Source organism: Triplophysa rosa, linkage group LG18 (genome assembly GCF_024868665.1).
Source record: "Triplophysa rosa linkage group LG18, Trosa_1v2, whole genome shotgun sequence".
NCBI lineage: Eukaryota > Metazoa > Chordata > Actinopteri > Cypriniformes > Nemacheilidae > Triplophysa > Triplophysa rosa.
Window position 1 is genome coordinate 6,973,433 of NC_079907.1, and position 19,764 is coordinate 6,993,196.

The following is a 19,764-nucleotide window of genomic DNA, read 5'->3' on the forward strand; positions in this document are numbered from 1 at the left end:
TAAATAAAAAGTTGAAGCGCCCACTGTGCAAGCATGTATGTTCATTTGATTGGAGCTTATTTAAAACAGTAAGAAACGTGCAACAACACAATTAAACTTTTTTTTAATTAAAACACTAATAAACACGTATATTCACACTATTGATAGGGTTTATTTTATAAAACATTTTAGTATAAAACAAGTTTAGTTTACTCACCTTTATCGTCTGAGGAGATGATTTTCAGAAAATGGCCGCCAAGAAAAAAAAAAGAAAAACAAAAAAAAAATAAAAAAAAAAAACAAAAAAAAAGACAAAAAAAAAAAATAAAAAGAAAAAACAAAAAAGTAAAAAAAATAATTATTAAAAAAAAAAAAAAAATAAATAAAAAAAGTAAGAAAAACATAAAAAAAAAGATAGATAAAAATAAAATAAAAAAAAAAAGACATTATTCCTAACTATTCCTAACATTATTGTGGTGCCATCCCAAAAAGGTAAAAAATCTCACTCACGTACCTTCTCGGGATCGGTTCCACATTTATGGAATGATCTGCCCGCTGCAAGATAAGCAGATTCTGTAGCAATCTTTAAGAACCGTCTGAAAACACATCTCTTCCGTCAACACCTGACTGATCAGTTCTGAATTCTATCTCTTTTCTACTCTTTCAAAAAAAAAAATTCCTTAGCTTTGTATACTGTGATAGGCTATATGAGACCAATTTTCTTTTTTTGCACTTATGCTTTTTGTTGTCCTTATGTTGTTCCAATTGCTTCCATTGTTTCCCTCATCTGTAAGTCTCTTTGGATAAAAGCGTCTGCTAAATGACTAAACGTAAATGTAAATGTAACTAACTGCTAGTCAGTCACTGTATAAATCAGTCAGTTAAGAGTTATATTTAGCGTTAGATGGTATATGTATACAAACCCTAAAGCACAGGTTTGATCAGCTGTCAATTTTCAATGCACATTTGTGATCCATGTGAAAACCCAGCTATAAAGTCATTTATTTGTAAAGTACTATTTCTACATAAACCCTGCAAAAATAGTATTACATTAATTATAGTGGTTTCCTAGTGCTATTGATTCCCATCTGCATCTGTTGTGTTTTGAGCAGTGTTCTATTATTTTTTCAGCGGGCAACCAACATAATGTAAATAATATCCTGTTAAAGGGGTCATATGACGCAGCTAAAACGAATATGATCGTTTGTTTTAGATGTAATGCAATGTGTATACACGACTTAAGGTTAAAAAACGCTGTATTTTCCACATACCGTGCATGTTTGTATCTCCTCTTTGCCCCGCCTCTCTGAAACGCGCAGATTTTTTACAAAGTTCATCGCTCTGAAAAGCGAGGTGTGCTATGATTGGCCAGTTAACCGGTGCGTAGCGATTGGTCAAATACTGCAAGCATGTGACGGAAATGTAACGCCTCTTACCATAGTTGGAACATCGGGTTCCAAAGCAATTGTACTGACAGGTATGCCCACCTTACTTGCATATACATTTGGGCGGTCTTAGTCAAATCATACCACGAACTGAGGTAGATTTGTGGGGGTGTGGTTACACGAGGCGTTTCAGGCAGGTCTGGGTGAGCATTCGCTTTTAGATAGAATGAATCTTTCGTTCCAACACTTTAATTTTAGCAATTTTACGTGTCTAATACATGCACGGGGAATTTATAACACACCAAAAACACAGAAGAACACGTATTCGCGCCATCTGACCCCAAAAATGTGTCAAATTGACTAATAACCAGATTCATGACTTTACTAAAAAATACTTTGTTTACTCACGTTTACGAGAGCACTTCTTCTTGGACGAGAGCAATTCAAAAGTAGACAGGTTTGTGCGCCGAACGCCGCATGGCGCTTGCCCCTATTGGATGCCGGCGCTCTGACTCACAACGCGGAAGCACAACTCTGTGTTTACATGCAGAAGACGAAGTCTATGAGGAGGCCTGGAAATCTCTCGGATGTCACCTAAATATCTCTATTTGTGCTCCGAAGACGCCGGAAGTTCTCTAAACATGTTTTACGTCATGTGGGTGAGTAAAAAATCACACAAAGTTGATTTTTGGTTGAAATTCCCCTTTAAGCGGTCACGTCACAGGAAAATACGTGATTTCTTTCTACGTTAATTCCTTTAAACTCATCTCTGAAGCACTCGTTGTGCCACGCTGTTAACAGCACCTGATCCTGTCAGCAAGTAGCACTGTTTCAACAAACGTCATTTATTTACTTAAAGTCCCAGTGAAATTAAAAATGAAATGTCTTATTTTTTATGAAATATTGCAGCATTGATAGTAAATAGCTTATCAATATGGGTCTTTTTTAAAATTCATGTACCCTCATAATCTTCAGTTAAAATCTGAAAATGCACTTCCGCCCTGAAATGACTATCCATCTCAAATGACGTAAATTAGACGGCTTGGCTGGAGCATCAGTTAACTCCTCCCCTTCAACTGTCAGTCTGCTGCCAGTTTCATTTCAAAATCAACGCAACAGCTGTTTTTACACATCCAATCAATTCGCAGTGAAAAACGCAAGCCAAGCCCACAAATTTTCTCCTTTGAAATTCCTTTTCAATCGGAAATGTGTCAGAATACGGAAGTAAGAAACTTCCGGTTCACGGGGACTTTAAGTAATGTGCAAAACTAAATTATTTTGAGTAAAATCAGCCTGTTTTATTGAGCCATATTTACTATGGCCATGAATAATTTTTTACGAAGCTGAAAAGGATTTTTTTTATTTTTAATGTGTTTTCATAGTCAAGTTTGTTTTGGACCTTCTAAACATTTGGACATTATGTGTGGAAAACCTGATATCTGACAATTTAAAAACCCATATCATGTCCCACTTGTCAATTAAGGCTCATTTTCTGAATGCGTGTATCAGCGAGTAGTCTGTAACATGATTTACAATTTTCATAAAGAAGCAGACTGTAGTTGCTTTCCAGTAGCTTTGTATCCAGGCAACGATCGCTGCAGTGAGGTGAGTCAGACCCAAAAGGCTCGTATTAACGGCAAATGTACCGTGTATTGTGTTTCCTTATTGGATTGACCTAATTCTTTTTACAAAGTGTATCGAAATGGGTTTGATTTCAAGATTGTAGTCATTTGCTTTATATTCTACCATATGTAACATGTAAAACATTTACAGCACACGTAATCGAGCAGACAGGAAAATAAAATGAAAACCTGGACAAGCAAGCAAACAAATGATTAAATGGAACTTAAAAGTATCATTGGGGTGTACAGGAAGGTTTTACTATTATAAAAATATGATTTCCGAATAGGCTCTGTACATTTTTACAATATTCTTGACAAAATAGTGCTATAATGTTAATTAAAAGCATCTAGTGTAGGAATGAGGTGGAATCACAAAATGACTGACATGTTTTGAACTCTGTAGGTCATAAAATGCATTATTATTGTAAGATCATGCATTGCTTTAAAGGCAGCTGCATATTTTCTACAGAGCTACATGGGGTGAGAAGATCATGCAATTGCTAAATTAGTCTAAACCAAAGTAAAAGATCATGTCAGAAAAAAGACATGATCTGCTGTTTTGGTCATTGTTAATGTTTTTTTGTTAACAAATAAGTATTTTTGGAGAAGATGTAGCAATGCTAAGGTATAAAATGTTAAATGTGTCCTAACTTCGTGTTAGCTTTGGTTTACTTTCATATATTAAAACTTAAAATCCATAATTAGCTTGAAAACAATTTATAATAACTTTTGATAATACACAGCAGTTCACTTACATTAGATTATATTACATGAAAACATATTAATCAGTTTCATGTCACTATATAGCTTATGTTAAAATGTTGGCTCATACAAATTAGCGTTGTGACATATGAAATGCTGAAACTAAAATTCACGCCGCAGATCAGAGTATTTCACCCTTTATTAAAGTCACTTTGCTTGGAAAACAAACAAACAATGTAAATAATACACAAAATTGACACACATATCCTTTAAACTGATTCTGAGATAATATACACATGATAAATGTGACCGTCTTGCAACAACATATAGCTGAGATGCTGAGATTATTTCACAGTGGGTCAGGGGTCACACGGTGAGAATATTCATGGCCGTTTGAGGGAGACGATGTCAATTAAGATTTTCATGGAGAAGCAGAAATTGTGGCTGCGGGCATCACTTACAGTCCAACTCTAGAATGGCTCTGACAGCATGACTTAATTCTTTAGCTTCCATTGCAAGAGCAGACGCTGTCCAGGCTGGTTTCTTCCCTCCTTGAGAAGCCAGTGTCTGAGGCAGCGTTGTTGACTTTGGATCGCTAGCAGAACTGAAAAACAAAAGACCAAATTGTTTTCTTTAAAATGTTTCAAGTGATTACATTAAATACATTAAATATGAGTGATGTTCAGTACAAGAGCTCTCAAAACTAACAGCACTTAAAATTTAGCTTTGCTCATTGATATTTATTGATATTGCTTAATGGGATAGTTCACCTTCAAAATGAAAATTATTCATTATTTACATGCCCTCTAGTCATTTCAAACCTGTATGACTTTTTTTCCTGCAGAACACAAAATGAGATATTTAAAAAAATGTTGGTAACAGAAAACCATTGATACCCATTGGTTTGCATTTGCTATGTGTCCATTCAATGGAAGTCAATGGGGACCGACCATTTTTGGTTACCAACATATTTCAAAATATCTTCTTTTGTGTTTTGCAGAAGAAAGACAAACACACAGGTTTAAAATGATAACAGTAAATGATGACAGAATTTTCATTTTAAAGGTAAACTATTTCTTTCAAAGGTATTAGTATATTAATACAGTATATTTAAGGGGTAATGTAATGCACAGGTATTTTGACTCATATTTTGAAAGCATGTGGAACAAGACACTATTGCTGAATAGCTGACCTTGGAGGTATTCAAGTATTCCAGAGAGAAAAAAATAATTAATAAATATGCACATTTATTTTTTGTTTCAAATAACTAGATTGAAAACTGTGTCAGTCTTGTGTACAATAAAAGTGCCATAGAAAAGTGTGCTCGCTTCAACCTACAATGAACAAAGCATGCAGGCCAAGTTGGAATAAAAGAAGAGCGCAGTATGACCTCCTAATAAAGGCTGGACTTTTGAGGAAGGGGCTTCAGACCCACTGACACAGATGGACAGGTGTTACGAAAACACGTTATAAAATGACCACACTTTTGGGTCATTGGAAGGAAACCGCTAGGGTATGAATTGGTCCAGACTGATTGAATTATCACATGCACATAAAACATATTGGAACTATTCTACCGTCTAGTTTGAAAAGACGTTAGTAATTACTAGCGAATGAATAAGCATATTATAAGAAGCAGAACATAATGTAGGATGTCAATATGGCATATTCCTTTACTGGTGTTCCAACGTATCTGCTGGTGTTATGACACGTTTTACATTATCACACATCTGTCTATCACCGGTTATGAAAGGATGACTGTCAGCCCAAAAATCTGAATTTATGAAAGAATAACGGATGGTTTTTTTGCACATTATTTTGTTGCTGTCAATCATGGATTTGCAAAAACCCACAGAAAAAAAGGTGTTAAAGTGTGCAAAAATGTTTGAAAATGCATCATCATGACTTTCTTTCCTCTGCAGAACACAAAACAAGATTTTTATTAAGAACGCTGGTAACAAAACAACAATGGACCCCCATTGACTTCCACTGTAAGGACACACATTTTTTTTTTCATTTTTGGGTGACACAAAATATGCACTGCAAGAACCTCTGACACTAAACAATTATTTTAATAGTATCACCTAAACAACCTTCATTACTGTACATAATGCAATTCAGAACATATTCCAACCATATAGACGGTTTCATCGGATGCACGTGCCCGAAATTAACTTCCGGTCTGTATTTGGTTATAATATAACAATTTATTTTATTTATATTTATATTAACTTATATTCATATTTTATTGTATATTAATTGTATTCAAATAAATTAAAACTACTAAACAGTAATTGATTTTTTGCAGAGGTCTGCCGGAAATTAAGTGGGCCACATAACGTTTATGTTGTTGCTGCTGAAACAGTCTATACACAGCACAAAAAAGTACCCGAAGTACTGTATGTGTGTAGATCCTTAAACACACTGAACATGTTTTACTATTCTAATTCTAATGTTTTAGCATTCGATAAATGATCCACTTTTGGTCTGCTGTATTTCAGAAAAAGCTTAAAGAGCTCCAGAAGTCATTTAACACCATCCACCCTCTTGCAAAAAGAAAAATCATACACACTCCAGGTTGCAAATTGCTGACAGCCTTCAATTTGATTCATCTGGACATGTGTAATATTTTCTGGCCCTAATAGATGAAGACACAACGGCTTTTTCTTTTGGTGGAGATGATCATTAGGGGAAAAAGAGGCTCTCCAGATGTGCTCTGCTAGCCGAATCTGCAGGCGTCCATGTTGATTGGGCCTAATCAACATCACTGCCACAGACAGGTGTTATACTGACCTTCCTGTCACTACCTATTCCTGCCTTCTAACCCAAAAGTGAGGCTCTCTTTTAATAGAATAGAAGGCGCTTTTATTCCACTCAAGTTACCATTTACACAGTGTGAATACTCAACCTCCTATCAAAGACAAAGTTAAACGATTCTGTAAAGGAAAAGTGTATCTGTTCATAAATCAGGCTTTACTATACACCTGTTGATAGAAATGTATTGCAAACCAAACTGGAGGCTTTAGTCGATTTATTAGCTTTACCTTAAAGGAGTAGTTCACCCAAAAACAAAAATCCGGTCATCATTTATGAATGAGGCAGTTATATAGCGCTTTATTGTGTATTGCTGTACACCCAAAGCGCTTTACAATCAAATGAGGGGGGTCTCTCCTCAGCCACCACCAGTGTGTAGCATCCACCTGGATGATGCGACGGCAGCCACAGTACAACGGTGCTATAGGTGAAGAGGAGCGAGATATAGAGCCAATTTACTCACCCTCTTGTCATTTCAAATCTGTATGACTTTCTTTCTTCTTCAGAACACAAAAGAAGATATTTTGACGAATGTTGGTAAGTGAAAACCGTTGGTCCCCATTGACTTGCATTGGTTTGTGTCCATACAATAGATACAAGTAAAAAAATGTTTGGTTACTAACATTCTTCAGAATATCTTCTTTTGAGTTCTGGAGAAGTCACACAAGTTTGACATTTTTGAGTGAACTTCTCCTTTAGGACAAGACTGAAGAACGTACATGATTTATTCTCTTACCTGAGGCCTTTTGGACAGCTTTGGTTTTCAGAGAGAACGTCTTGGACAAGCTGTGGGGTTTTGAAAGTGTAGACGTTTAAATCAGATTGAAATAAGTTAGTATTAAAGATTTAATATTGCACAAAAAAACTGTAAAGTGTGTAATTCTTCAAGTTTAAACACTTATCCAATCATAGTGAGCAAGGCACAAAACTACAGGAATCCAGTAGGTAAACATCCTCAAAATGTGTTAACACTGACTGAAAACATTGCTTAATTTGCCCTTAGAGAGAAATGTACTATATGAAGAAATGGCCATTTAAATAAAACATTACAATTGGATGTGATGTAATAATAAATTTTTTAAGTGGTTGATGTTTTAATAATTGGTTATGCTTTATAAGTGATTCATGTATCACCTCCACAAACTGTAGAAGTTTCCCAGTAGAGACCACAAAACCCTTCTTTGCAGTTTCGCTCTTCCTTAGGTGACATTCAAGAACGGCGATTCTCTTTTTCAGGTCTTGTAGCTCCTCCTGTATAAAGAGTTCATCTTAAGTTCCTCCAGGATTTCCAGACAGAGAAACAGAGTCATAAAATGCATTCTTCTCCTCCCATTAAACTGATCTCAACCAATTTACAATGCTCAGTAAGAACTGCACAATTACGTTGTCAATAAAACCCTACTGTTTAAAAAGTGTGCATTGTGCCACTGAGCATGGACAAGTGGGTTGTTATACATACGTACAGTATGTACAGTCATAAAATATATATTAATAAAATAAAATATACAATTTTAAAATCTTAAAAGTAAAGTTGCAGTAAATGGGACTGTAAACCTGAAGACATATGACAGCTCTGAACAGAACAGCCTTAAAGGAAAGTCTTTATTGATGAAATGTAGGCCTACAAGGTCATATAAACTTTTAAACCAGCATGTTGATGGCACCCAAAAGCCATTGGTTCCCATGTGTTTTGTGACCAAAATACACTTGAAGCGATAGTTCACCCAGAAATGAAAATGATTTTGTTTATTCACCCTCATGTACCAAACCTGTATGACTTTCTTCTGCAAAACACAAAAGAATTTTGAAAAACATTGGTAACCAAACAACATTGAGCAAAGTGACCATCTGACCATCCCAGGCAATTCCATCCCCAACCAAGAGCAAAGACGGACTACTTTTAAATGCTAAACTTACATCACATGACAGCAGTTTGAAGTTATAGCTGCACTCAGTTACATTATGCCATTATTATTTCCCTGCTTATAACATTCCTCTGTTGCCTGATATCGATAAAAAAAATATATATAAAAACAAGACAAATTAGACCCAAACTGTTTCAACAAATGAAACTTCCTAAATCACAACTAATAAACTCTACCTATTCTTAATAATTTAATAACTCTTAATAACTCTACCTAACTTTTAATCAAAGTAACTGAGTGCAGCTGTGACACGTCAGATGAGATCTGGCCCTCTCCGCTAAGACTGGTTTCCTCCGAGGTTTTTTTCCTCCATTTATTTATCATTGGAGTTTGGGTTGCTCGCCACAGGGCATTGTTGGCTGGCTTGCTCACCGGGAGACTGCATTTATTAGATATTATTTACTAGAATGATCTTGCTTGTTCTATAAACACCATGCACTGTGTTCTACATTTTCTGTGTTTTTCTGTTTTTCTCCTGTAAAGCGTTGGAACAATCCACATTGTGAAAAGCGCTATATAAATAAAATTGAATTGAACATTGACCCCCATTGACTTCCACTGTATAAACACAAAACCACTGAGACATTTCTCAAAATATCTTCTTTTGTGTTCTACAGAAGAAAGGATCATATACTGTACAGGTTTTGAACGACATGAGGATGAAAAAAGAATGACTAAATAAAGTTTATTTTTGGATGAACTGTCTCTTTAATGGCACACTTGTATGGCTTTATAAGACTTGGAACACAGAAAACAAGTTGTATGGACCACATTTATGAAACTTTGGTACTAGCTTCTTTTACTATGAAAAAAGTGACCAGAACAAAAATTCAAAAATGTTATATACATCAGGATTTAAAGCAAAATGAAAATGTGATTATACTAAAATGAAACTCATGTGCGCAATAACCAGTTTTCCATAGCAATCCCTACAAAAAAAGTAATCAAATGAATATATGTAAAATAACCTTTGTGAAAATCAATTGCTTCGTGTTGACACTCAAGATTGCTAGTCAGAGATTTCAAAAATAACCTCATCAGCCCACGTCACCCTGCAAGATCATGTTAAAGCCTTCACAGCACATCAGCCCAGTTACTGAATAATACAAAGCAAACACTGACCTACTTTTTTGCAGTACACGCGAGAGCAAAAATCTGGTCTGGATCTATGCAACCAGATGGATCGGGAATGTGAACGTAAAATTCTCAAAGTGACATACCTGTCCAGGTTGCCCCGCTATCTGACACTTCAATTCTGCAATCTCGGCCTCCAGGAGGTGGATAACCTCTTCATAGTCCACCTCCATACCCCGGGCCTGTTTTTGAGCAGCCTCTGCCAGATGGATCCGGGTCCGTAGTGATCGGCTTTCATCCACTGCGGATTTTGCATCCTGCAACAGCGGAGTTCCACTTAGAGCTGTGATGCTGAGAATGCGAGTACAGTAGAGCGGTACAACGCCCCCTAACACTGCAAACTTGAAGAAATTTTATGGAAAGCACGCTGTGAGGATTTACAAATGCATGCAAAGCGTGGTACATCACCGTAAATGCTGTAGAAAGAAAGAGTGCAGAAATGTCTTAATTTTTGGCTGCTTGGATTGACTTTTATACAACGGTTCTATTAAAGCTTGAAAAACACACTTCATTATGAGTCCTATTAGATGTCACTCTTTTAAAACACCAGGAATGACATATGAAAAGAGTACAGATGATTGCCTACTGAATAAAGACTTAATAGGATTGATAGATCGCACATGGACTCTATTATATAGGAAAGATGTAACTTGGCACTAATGTCAATTTAACGTCTATGCATAATGAAGACTATGTGACTTTCGTTATAAAGATCCTGCATTGGTCACAGGGTATACAATGTGAATGTAGCTGGTATTTAAAGACTATTTTTTTCTAGACAGCAATCAAAACTTGATGCAGCCTTGCACTACTTGGATTATATAAGAAAGTAAAAATACAGATGAGATCTCTGTAATATTTTATGATCGTGATGAGATTAAAGGAAACACTTAAGGAAAAGTGTATACTTTTTAGTGTGTACTAGCAAACCAGTATGCGCACATTGGGAAATACTAACACGAAACAGAAGTCACCTGTTTTCTATAGACGGTTTCAGCGGCAACAACATAAACTAACGTTATGTGGCCCAAACTTAACATTTGGTAGACCTCCGCAAAGAATATGTAACTGTTGAGTAGTTTAAATTAATTTAATAAAATTAATGTACAATAAAATAATAATATTAAATAATATTAATAGAAATGAAATTTAAAATAAATTGTTATTTTGTAACCAAACATGGACCGGAAATTTTCATGAAAATAGTAGACCATCCAGGTACTTTAAGAATACCACAACATACCATAATTTGTGACATATTACTTTTAATTTCAAATAGTATTTAGGATGGGAAATATGCAAATAGTTAGAAATCTTGCAAATGTCTCCATTTTCAGCTTCAGGCAAGATCTTAAGAAACTGAACTCTGATTTGCCAAGTCTGTGAAGAATATGAAGAATATTGAAGAATATGAACTCAAATATTTCTCATCAAATTTACCCAAATCCAGATATTTTACGTATAAACATTCATTTTACAGCTTCATTAGTGTTGTAGCACTCTTGGTCTTGAGACGTGGTCTTGGTCTTGAGACTGGCCTTTTGATGGTCTTGGTCTTGTCTCGGTCTCAGGGATTTTATTTCAAGACCAGTTAAGACGGCAACTGCAGTAATTACACTTAAATTTTAGACATAATTTCAAACACAAGTTTTTGTTCTATTTTGGCTGGTCCCAAACAAATCTAGACAAATCAGAAAACAGCTATTTTGCTATGGAATAGATAAAAACACTTAGAACGCATTATTCTGTATATAACTTTTTAATGTTTTGTGGATCTTTTAGATGAATTTTAAGAGGGCTGGTCTTGGTCTCTGCCTACCTTGGTATTGTCTTGGTCTCGGTTTATGTGGTCTTGACTACAACACTAAGCTCCGTACTCTTAATGTATTTTAACAATAGTCTGAGACATCCAAGACATCTGAGACTTATTTAATACTTAAAACGAAACAACTAAAACGTCAAAAAAATCTCCCAAGCAATGAAAGAGCAACCTTTAAGCAAAAAACAATCTTCCTATGGGGTGTTTCTCCAGAGAAAAACACAACAGTAGCCTTAGAGATCTGTGACTAGAAGAGATCTCAACGATGTTCCACTTGCCAACCATTAATTTGTATTAATCTTCCAGAATTGTACGAAATATTCTTGATATTCATAAGACGTCCATAATCTTGTGTGCTCTGTGAATAACATCTAAGCAATAAGATTTACTAGTACACTCTAAAAACTATTGCGTAAAACATAATGTGTTAAAATTCCATAACACAAAAAATGTGCTATTATGTACAGTATTTGTATTATGTATTGTGTGCATTCTGTATGAATGTACTTAAGAGTCTATTTTTTATTAGTGCAGTATAGTATTGAGCTTCACAGTCTCACAGAAGAGACGGGGGATGCATTAGCGCAAAATCATTTATTCACAATATTTCAATCCATTTAAAATAAGACACTCTCCACGTTAACCCTGGCACACTATGTACACGTAAGGCTCTCATCCCAGGAGCCACATGGACAGTCACACCTCACAACAGTCATGACTACCCCCGCACACGTTTTACTGTAATGTACCCGGGGATGTACTGTAATGTACTGCGTGGACGTGATATAGCCTCACAATTCTCACAGGAGAGGAGGCTTAAAAGCCTACTGCTTCAATGCTGAAAAGCCCATCAGCCTACCTGTAGCTCTAATGGCAACTATAGACGGTAGCGTGTGGGTGGGGGTGAGGAGAGCAGAAAGAATTCAATTCACAACTGAACTTTAAAGAAACATACAGTACGGGCTTCACACGAGGGGGAGCGCTGACCATGTACTAGCGCTTGTATGTCATGAACTGGATAAGCAACGGAGCCCTCTATAGTGCTTCAGGAGGGAGCAGCTGCGACTCCACACGCTAGAGCAAAGCATTCTGGGAAGGAGAGACAGAAGTTGCATTGACCCCGTCACCATTGAAAACGTCACAGGGGTTCAGACAGCTGACTAAACATTTTTGAGTGTCTCTTTGATAAATGGTAGAACTGTACTTTCCTACTTTATTTAGATCGTCTCAGAAGGTCAACTATAAGTGAAATTGCTGATGAATATTTGTGTGAGAGAAGTACAACCAGTGACACCAATCGCTGATTTAATGAACTGTATGGACAAAAGCACTTTACAAGATACAAATATACATAAACAATCGTGTTCTGAGCGGAAAATGTGATGTGAATCTGAAGTGATTGTGGCTAGGCTGTTATTTCCATATTCTATGTATATATGTATCTATGATATATCTATGATATATACCATCAGCATGTAGAAAGATATTGGGATATTATATTTTCAAGTATATCTAAGCTCAAGGCATGATGCTTGTCATTGCACAGAATAGGTACACTCGATCTGACCAATTTTGCAATACAGCAGAATGATGTCTCAAATTTATACTGTAATGCTCTGCTACCTTTGTAACAGCCAAATAAAACCATGAACCTCCAAAGAATCATGAATAGAATGCTAAAGCTCTTTGGATTTGGGTTTATATAACAAAATCTTCTGAGGCTGTGAGACAGAACCAAAAGGGCTGGTGGGAGCCCATGTCTTCATAACTTATCGAACGGAACTATTTCCAAACACCGACTGCCATCCCATAACATCCTACATACTTCACCTCCTACACCACGCTCTTACGTGGGTGTTTAAGCTTGCTGAGGTGAACGCATTGCACGCAGATGCTGAAAATAGATTTGGGATATTGCTCATAGTACGGCGTCTTTTGACTTTTTTGCAGTTGAGAAGATCATATTCAGCATCAAACTAACTCTACAAAACACCTGAATCTCCCCTAAGTGCACATAAGTGTGTGCCCGGAGCACCCCCCTGTGGCGTATCTAACACTGCACAGTGACAAACAGAGAAAAAGACCAAAATAATGTGATGTGATGTGAAACAGATGTAAGAAAGAGTTGCTCACCTGTTTAACTTTTGTTAGATCCTGCTGCATGTTACGATTAAGGCTCTGGGATTCTACCAGCTTATCCTGTGAGAACAGATATCTTCACATGAATCAGCATTGGAGTTAGCGCACTGACTCACTCTCGCAAATCGGATTATTGAGAGCCACAGGCAATGACACATGAATGAAAGTCACACATTCCAGCATGTGACAGTGTTGTAGTTGTTGCGGAGGGGTTACCTGTAGTCGCTTGATCTCAGTCAAGGCCTCGATGTGATCTTTTCTTAATCTCTCCATCTCATCCAGATCATCCGAGTCTGATAATGATGGCTAAAAAGTGACATAAATCAAAACATTTTGTTGTTATTTTGATTGTGTGGCAGTGCACTTATTGTGTTTGCATGTTTCGGGTGCACACAAAAAAAGTTTACCGTAGGGTTTGATGGAGAATCAATGAGATCGTCTGATGTCAATCTCGCTACTTTCTGCTCCGAGTTAGACTTTGGCGGTAGTTTGAAGAGTTCCTTTGCCACTCTCTCAAAATCTTACAGAAAAAAATACTTTTAAAACTAAAATTAATTAATAATACAAAATGTATTGTACTTGTGTAACACTAATGTAACACTCATATTCGTCTGTGACATAAATTATTCTCACCTCCAAAGGCCACTGTCCCTTCTGGGCTCAAATAAAGTCTTTCTCTTAGAGTCTGGACCTGACACGCTGTCGATTTCAATCCCAGGGTTTCCAGTGACTGTGGACAGAACGTGCATAATGTGGTCACGACTTCGGCTTTACTCTCTCCCTCACACAAACATGCTGCAATGCTTGTGTATTTTATTATACTGTACATTTCTCTATTTCTAAAAAATAAGATATCACTGCTTTTTTATCAGTAGTGTAGCCTGGGGATTGAAACCATGACTTTTGCGTCACTAAACGCCAGTGGTGTAAAGAGTACCTGAAAACCATACTTAAGAAAAAGTACAGATACCTTGCAGCGAAAACTACTCCATTACAAGTTACAAGTCAAACCAATTCAAAAATGACTTCAGTAAAAGTCTTCGAGTATCTGATTTTAACAGTACTTGAGTATTTTACTCGTACTGAATGTAGGCTCAAAGCAGCACTAGTCCTCAACACTTAAGAGACAAGTCAGTGAAAAACAAGAAACAGTCGATTCATGAGGAGAGCAATCACATTTATTTTCTTAAATCAAAATAAGACTGAACACCTAAAAATTGCAACAAATCATGGTCGACACCCTAACCTACGTCTGTTACAAACACTCAAGTCTCATTTAAGCTCAAGTAATCATAATAAACCAAACTCTTTCAAAAGGTTTCTTCAATCTAACGGATAAATAAAATAATGTTAAGTCAAATTAAAAAGTCAAAGCCTTTTTGAATTGGAGCTGGTTTTGGCCTCATCATCAGCTGCTGTCATGTCCTCATTTCACATATAAACCACCAGCGAATGACATTGATAACCCTATCCTAACACTAATTGATAATGCACTTGTATTCACATAAAGAAGCCATGTTGACAAGTTTTAGTAAGTAAGAGCAAAACCCACAAGATATAGTACCTTCAATGCCCTGTAAATGGCAATATTAATTCTTCTGTATCAAAAATAAACTGCCGCAAAAGAATGATAGGTACTAGGCGAAATGTAATGTGTAATTGCATTAGTCATTACAAATGTAGTGGAGTAAAGAGTACATATACTTGTTCAAAAATGTAGTCAAGTAGAGAGTAAAAGTTGCTAATATCTTTAATACTCAGTACAACTACAAAGTAGCCAAAAAGATACTTAAGTACAGTAACTAAAAACATTTACTCCAATACTTTACACCACTGCTAAACGCAATAACTCTAACAAGTTAGTGTTAAGTACGTCCCTCTTCTCGGGCTGGCAATGACTCCACAAGCTTGAACAAAACCTGATGATCCATGATTAACCTACAGCAACATGATTTAATTTCAATGTTATAAATTTCATTATTTGATTGGTGACCCAGATACAGCGCAGAACAAAAATCATTCCTTCCTTAAGTTTTCCTCAAAATGTGAAACTTTTTGTTCATTTCAAGGTTCATTTTCCTTACTGTCTAATTATGTGGACGCCCTTGTGTATATAAAAAACGTTAAAAGTGTCCATCCTGTACCGTGTTTCTACACACAGTGCTACAGAATGTACTGTGGATGTGGTATAGTCTCTATTGATTTTCCCATCCACAGGAGATACAAATGACATGCTTACAGCTCATACAGTCCAATGGCAGACAACAATGAGATTAACTCCTGATAGTGAAACAGTGATGGGTAACCAACATTTAAACTTGCCGTGAATTCAAAATGTTTCCATAAATCAGAATTTTGGGCCATGGGCTTGTTGGCAGTAATATCACTTTCATTTGGTTTTGCTCTCATAAGATTTAAAAACAGATCTCTTTAGCTTAATGCAAAAGTCATTCGTTCGATTCCCAGAGAATAGCATAGTTCAGGATGAAAGCAACTTACAATGAGTTACAAAAATCACAAATGTCAAACTAACTGAACGATCAGGGACACCTGCTTTATTTTCTCAGGCTTGAGCTGGATGCCGGAAGACGGAGGTTCTGGTGGTCTGAAGGTATCGCTGGGTTTACAGACAGCAGTTACACATACATCTGGGCAAAGAAAAAGAGAGACTAAATGAGTATCAGCAAAACAGATGTTTTTTTTTTGCAAAACTCTATAATTATGTTTATATAATCGTATAAATAATAAATAATTGTATAAACATAATTTCCCCAGATTTCATCACAGATGTTGCACATAACTAAACACAAGTAAAAATCATTTGCACAAGGCTGTTTTCTCCAAAAACCAAACTCAGATCTGCGTGAGTGAAGTGGAGAGAAAGCACAATGCTCTTCTCAAAATAGTGTCCCACTGTTAAATCCTCTTATGATGAATAACTGCAGCGTGTAACTGAGCTTAGACTGCAGTGTGTGCTCTGACCTGAGTTGCATATCGTCGATGTCCTTCTGAAACCTCAGATATCCAAATTCGCTATTTTTCAGGAAATGGAAAAAACACTTTTCTTTTTAAACGATTAAAGGGATAGTTGTGAAATTGAAAATTCTGTCATCATTCAGTCAGGTTTGAAATGACAAGAGGGTGAGTAAATTATGACAGGACATTTTTGGGTGAACTTATCCCTTTAAATACTGAGCTGTGAAAGTTGACAGGCACTTTGCAATACTTTATATTGGTTAGATATATGCAAAATTCAAGTCACAAACATAAAGGGTGACTAATAATAATGATTTATTACAAAAAAAGAAAAAATGAAAGTGTGAGGCTTCAGAAGGACAGCAGCGATAGTTGCTTTTTTGTTTTTATCGCTTTTGATAAATACACGATTTTCTACATATTCAGGAATTTAAAAAATGTTAATTCACTTGAATTTCAATGGATTTGTGTAGCCATTTTATAATAATTTTCATATAATACATATAAAACATATAATATAATATACAGTATAATATATAATACAGTCTAAAAAGAATAAAAACAGATTCCACAGTAAGAAAGTCAAAGACAACAGTGGCTAGAAAACCCTCCTAAGATGTTAAAGGGGCGGAGCAACGGTGTGTCATGCATTCTGACTTCTTTACAAAGTTAAACGTGCTGTCTTCTCATGCTTAACATGGTCAACTTGTCAAAAAATGAGTTGGGCGTATTACGTAGTATTTCTGTGATCAATACAGGTTTCGGAGAGTTTTTTTCAAACTGTTTCGTGACAATTGTTTTTAGTCCCTTATTAGACAATTCTCCTGGAAAAGCACGCGGCACGCCCACGCAGCAGCAAGGAGAGCAGGAGAAGGAGCATGCGCAGAAGTCACTTTCACTTGTGTGTGAAAGTGGAACCGTCCCAGCGCTAAAAGATGCCGGACATGAACCGCATGTGGTGAGTGAAACTGATGTCTGTGTTTTGTTGGCAATGGGTGCACACGTGCTTTAGTTCAGCCTACCCCTCCCCCCCGCACGCGCCGTATGCTTTCGGAAATAATCGTACAGCTGTATCTATCTTTTATACAGTAAATGTGATCAAACTAAATACTTTTTCGAAAATACAGAGTATGCAATACTACTCTATAGGTACTCAAGATTCATATGAGAAACCGTGTGTGTTAGGGCCGCTTTAAGGTATATAGTAAAGAAACTTTACCGGTTGCCTAGCATCTAATTTTTTTCCTTCAAGACATAGGTCATAACTTCTTCAAGTCAGTTACATAAAAAGGTAGATTGGTCTAATAGAAATATGAAAAGTAAGACTGATTAGTCCTAACCAATTGCTAGTCTGTGAGAATAGTTGTTAAGACACAATCTCAATTTAGCGGCTATGTTTATGCAACTGGACCCAAGACTCATACACAGATTCAGATAATAAATGGGGTCTATTCGTGTAAGGGTCACATTAAATATGTTACCACTTCAACACCTGTAAATACAGTGTGAATGTGCTGTTCCCCCAGTGGTTTCCTCATAGGATATTCCTGATCCAATATTAAACACCTCACCTTTGTTATTCTCACTCTATCTGAGATCCATCTGGCAGTTAAAGACATCAGAGGTTAGTCTGACCACAAACTCAAAACATTTGGAAACAAATTTTCATGATTGCCTTTCAGCACAGCTGGCGTTTCAATCTGTTTCAAATCAGTGCTAAAGAAGGCTTTATCAGAGGTGCCTGTCCATGAAATGAAACACTGTCCCGAACAGAGTTCACTACCCTTGAGTTCACCTGGAGTTAAGAGTCGTGTTGATGTTTTTATCTATTTTCAGAACGAAGAGAGAGCAGAAGCATGTCAGCTGGATTATCCTACAGACACCCCAGTATCTCATCAGCGGATGACTCTCTAAACTTCTGAACATTTAGACTAATCCAGGTTATGCCAAAACATTTTATATCTTCCTGTTTTAAAAGACGTTCAAATGCCATTCTGATGCCAGGTATACGAGAACACAAAACATTCATGTTTGAGAATGCACTGATCTAATCTGAAAAAAAATCAATGTGAGTATTTAGGGTCAGTTTAATAATGAATTGCAGTACCAGAGTCGGCCACTGTGGTACAGGCACTCTTGGGTGAGGACACGGAGGTTGGCTCAGGCTTTCCTATTGTGGTTCGTACCTGAGGAGGAAAGTAGGAAATTCCCTTAATAAAGCATCAACAACACTGTTTCACCGTGCCAAAGAGACTGATAGAACGAAATAGTGGTTGGTACATACAGTATGCTGTGAAAATGAGCTATTAAAGCCCGGCCTATAATAAAATTTGTATAATATACAAATGATATTATGATATTTACAGTAGTGGCGAAAAGTGATGTCCAGATGGCATATTTGAATTATATTTGCTTTCAATGCCCCCTTAGGTTAGACAAAAGCATCAAAATATGAGGAAAATGGTACGAAGTGGACAAAACACTTTTTAGGTACAGCATATCAGGGAATATTGTCATGGCTCTGCTATGGCCCAAGGCCCCCCATTGACTCCCATAGTAGGAAAAAATACTTTATCATTTTTTTTGTTCTATTGAACACAAAAGAAGACACTTTGAAGAATGTAGGGCAGCAAACAGTTCTGTGGCACTTTTGACTACAATTGTATTTTTTCCTACTATGATAGTCAATGGGGGGCAAAATCTGTCTTGTTATAAGCATTCCTCCAAATATAGGTGAGTAAATGATGACAGAATTTTCATTTTTGGGTGAAGTATCCCTTTAACATGGTGAACTTGTCAAAAAACGAGTTGAACGAATGACGCAGTATTTCTGTGCTCGATTCACTCCGCCAGGGTTCGTACAGGTTTCGGAAAGTTTTTTTCAAAAATGGATTTGGGTTTCGTAACAAGGGTTCTTAGTCCCTTATTGGATAATTCTCCCTGAAAAGAGAAAGAGCACGCCCACGTGTCAACCAGCCAGCGTGAGAAAGAGTACGCACATCAATGTCGCTTCACTCGGCTGACGGATGTTTAGCTGTGTTTGTTTGCTCACTGCATTTCGGTGATGAATGTTATATAAACATATAAAGCTGGATTTGGAGATCATTTGAAACTGATAGGTGCGGTTAAAGATGCCGGACATGAACCGCATGCGGTAAGTCAAACTAAAGTCCTATTCGCACAGGATTAGTATTATCTGGGGACCTCTGGTCATTTGTAATAATCGCAGAGATTGTCTGTGATCTTAATCCCGTGCGAAACGGCCATGT

The 19,764-nt window shown here is 36.6% G+C and overlaps 1 protein-coding gene across 1 annotated transcript in view; it reads right to left on the reverse strand.

The window, feature by feature from the left end:
* Positions 1–3,875: 3,875 nt before the first annotated feature.
* stxbp4 (syntaxin binding protein 4) overlaps positions 3,876–19,764 on the reverse strand; it is a 38,128-nt gene continuing 22,239 nt past the window's right edge. Inside the window, exons 15-24 of the mRNA XM_057359220.1 lie at positions 18,603–18,681; positions 16,070–16,167; positions 14,153–14,249; positions 13,927–14,039; positions 13,736–13,825; positions 13,514–13,579; positions 9,648–9,818; positions 7,637–7,753; positions 7,239–7,288; positions 3,876–4,292 (exon numbers count right to left, since the gene is read on the reverse strand). Of these exons, the coding sequence (XP_057215203.1) occupies positions 4,142–4,292; positions 7,239–7,288; positions 7,637–7,753; positions 9,648–9,818; positions 13,514–13,579; positions 13,736–13,825; positions 13,927–14,039; positions 14,153–14,249; positions 16,070–16,167; positions 18,603–18,681 (1,032 nt within the window). The 3' untranslated portion in view covers positions 3,876–4,141. The remainder of the gene's footprint in view (positions 4,293–7,238; positions 7,289–7,636; positions 7,754–9,647; positions 9,819–13,513; positions 13,580–13,735; positions 13,826–13,926; positions 14,040–14,152; positions 14,250–16,069; positions 16,168–18,602; positions 18,682–19,764) is intronic.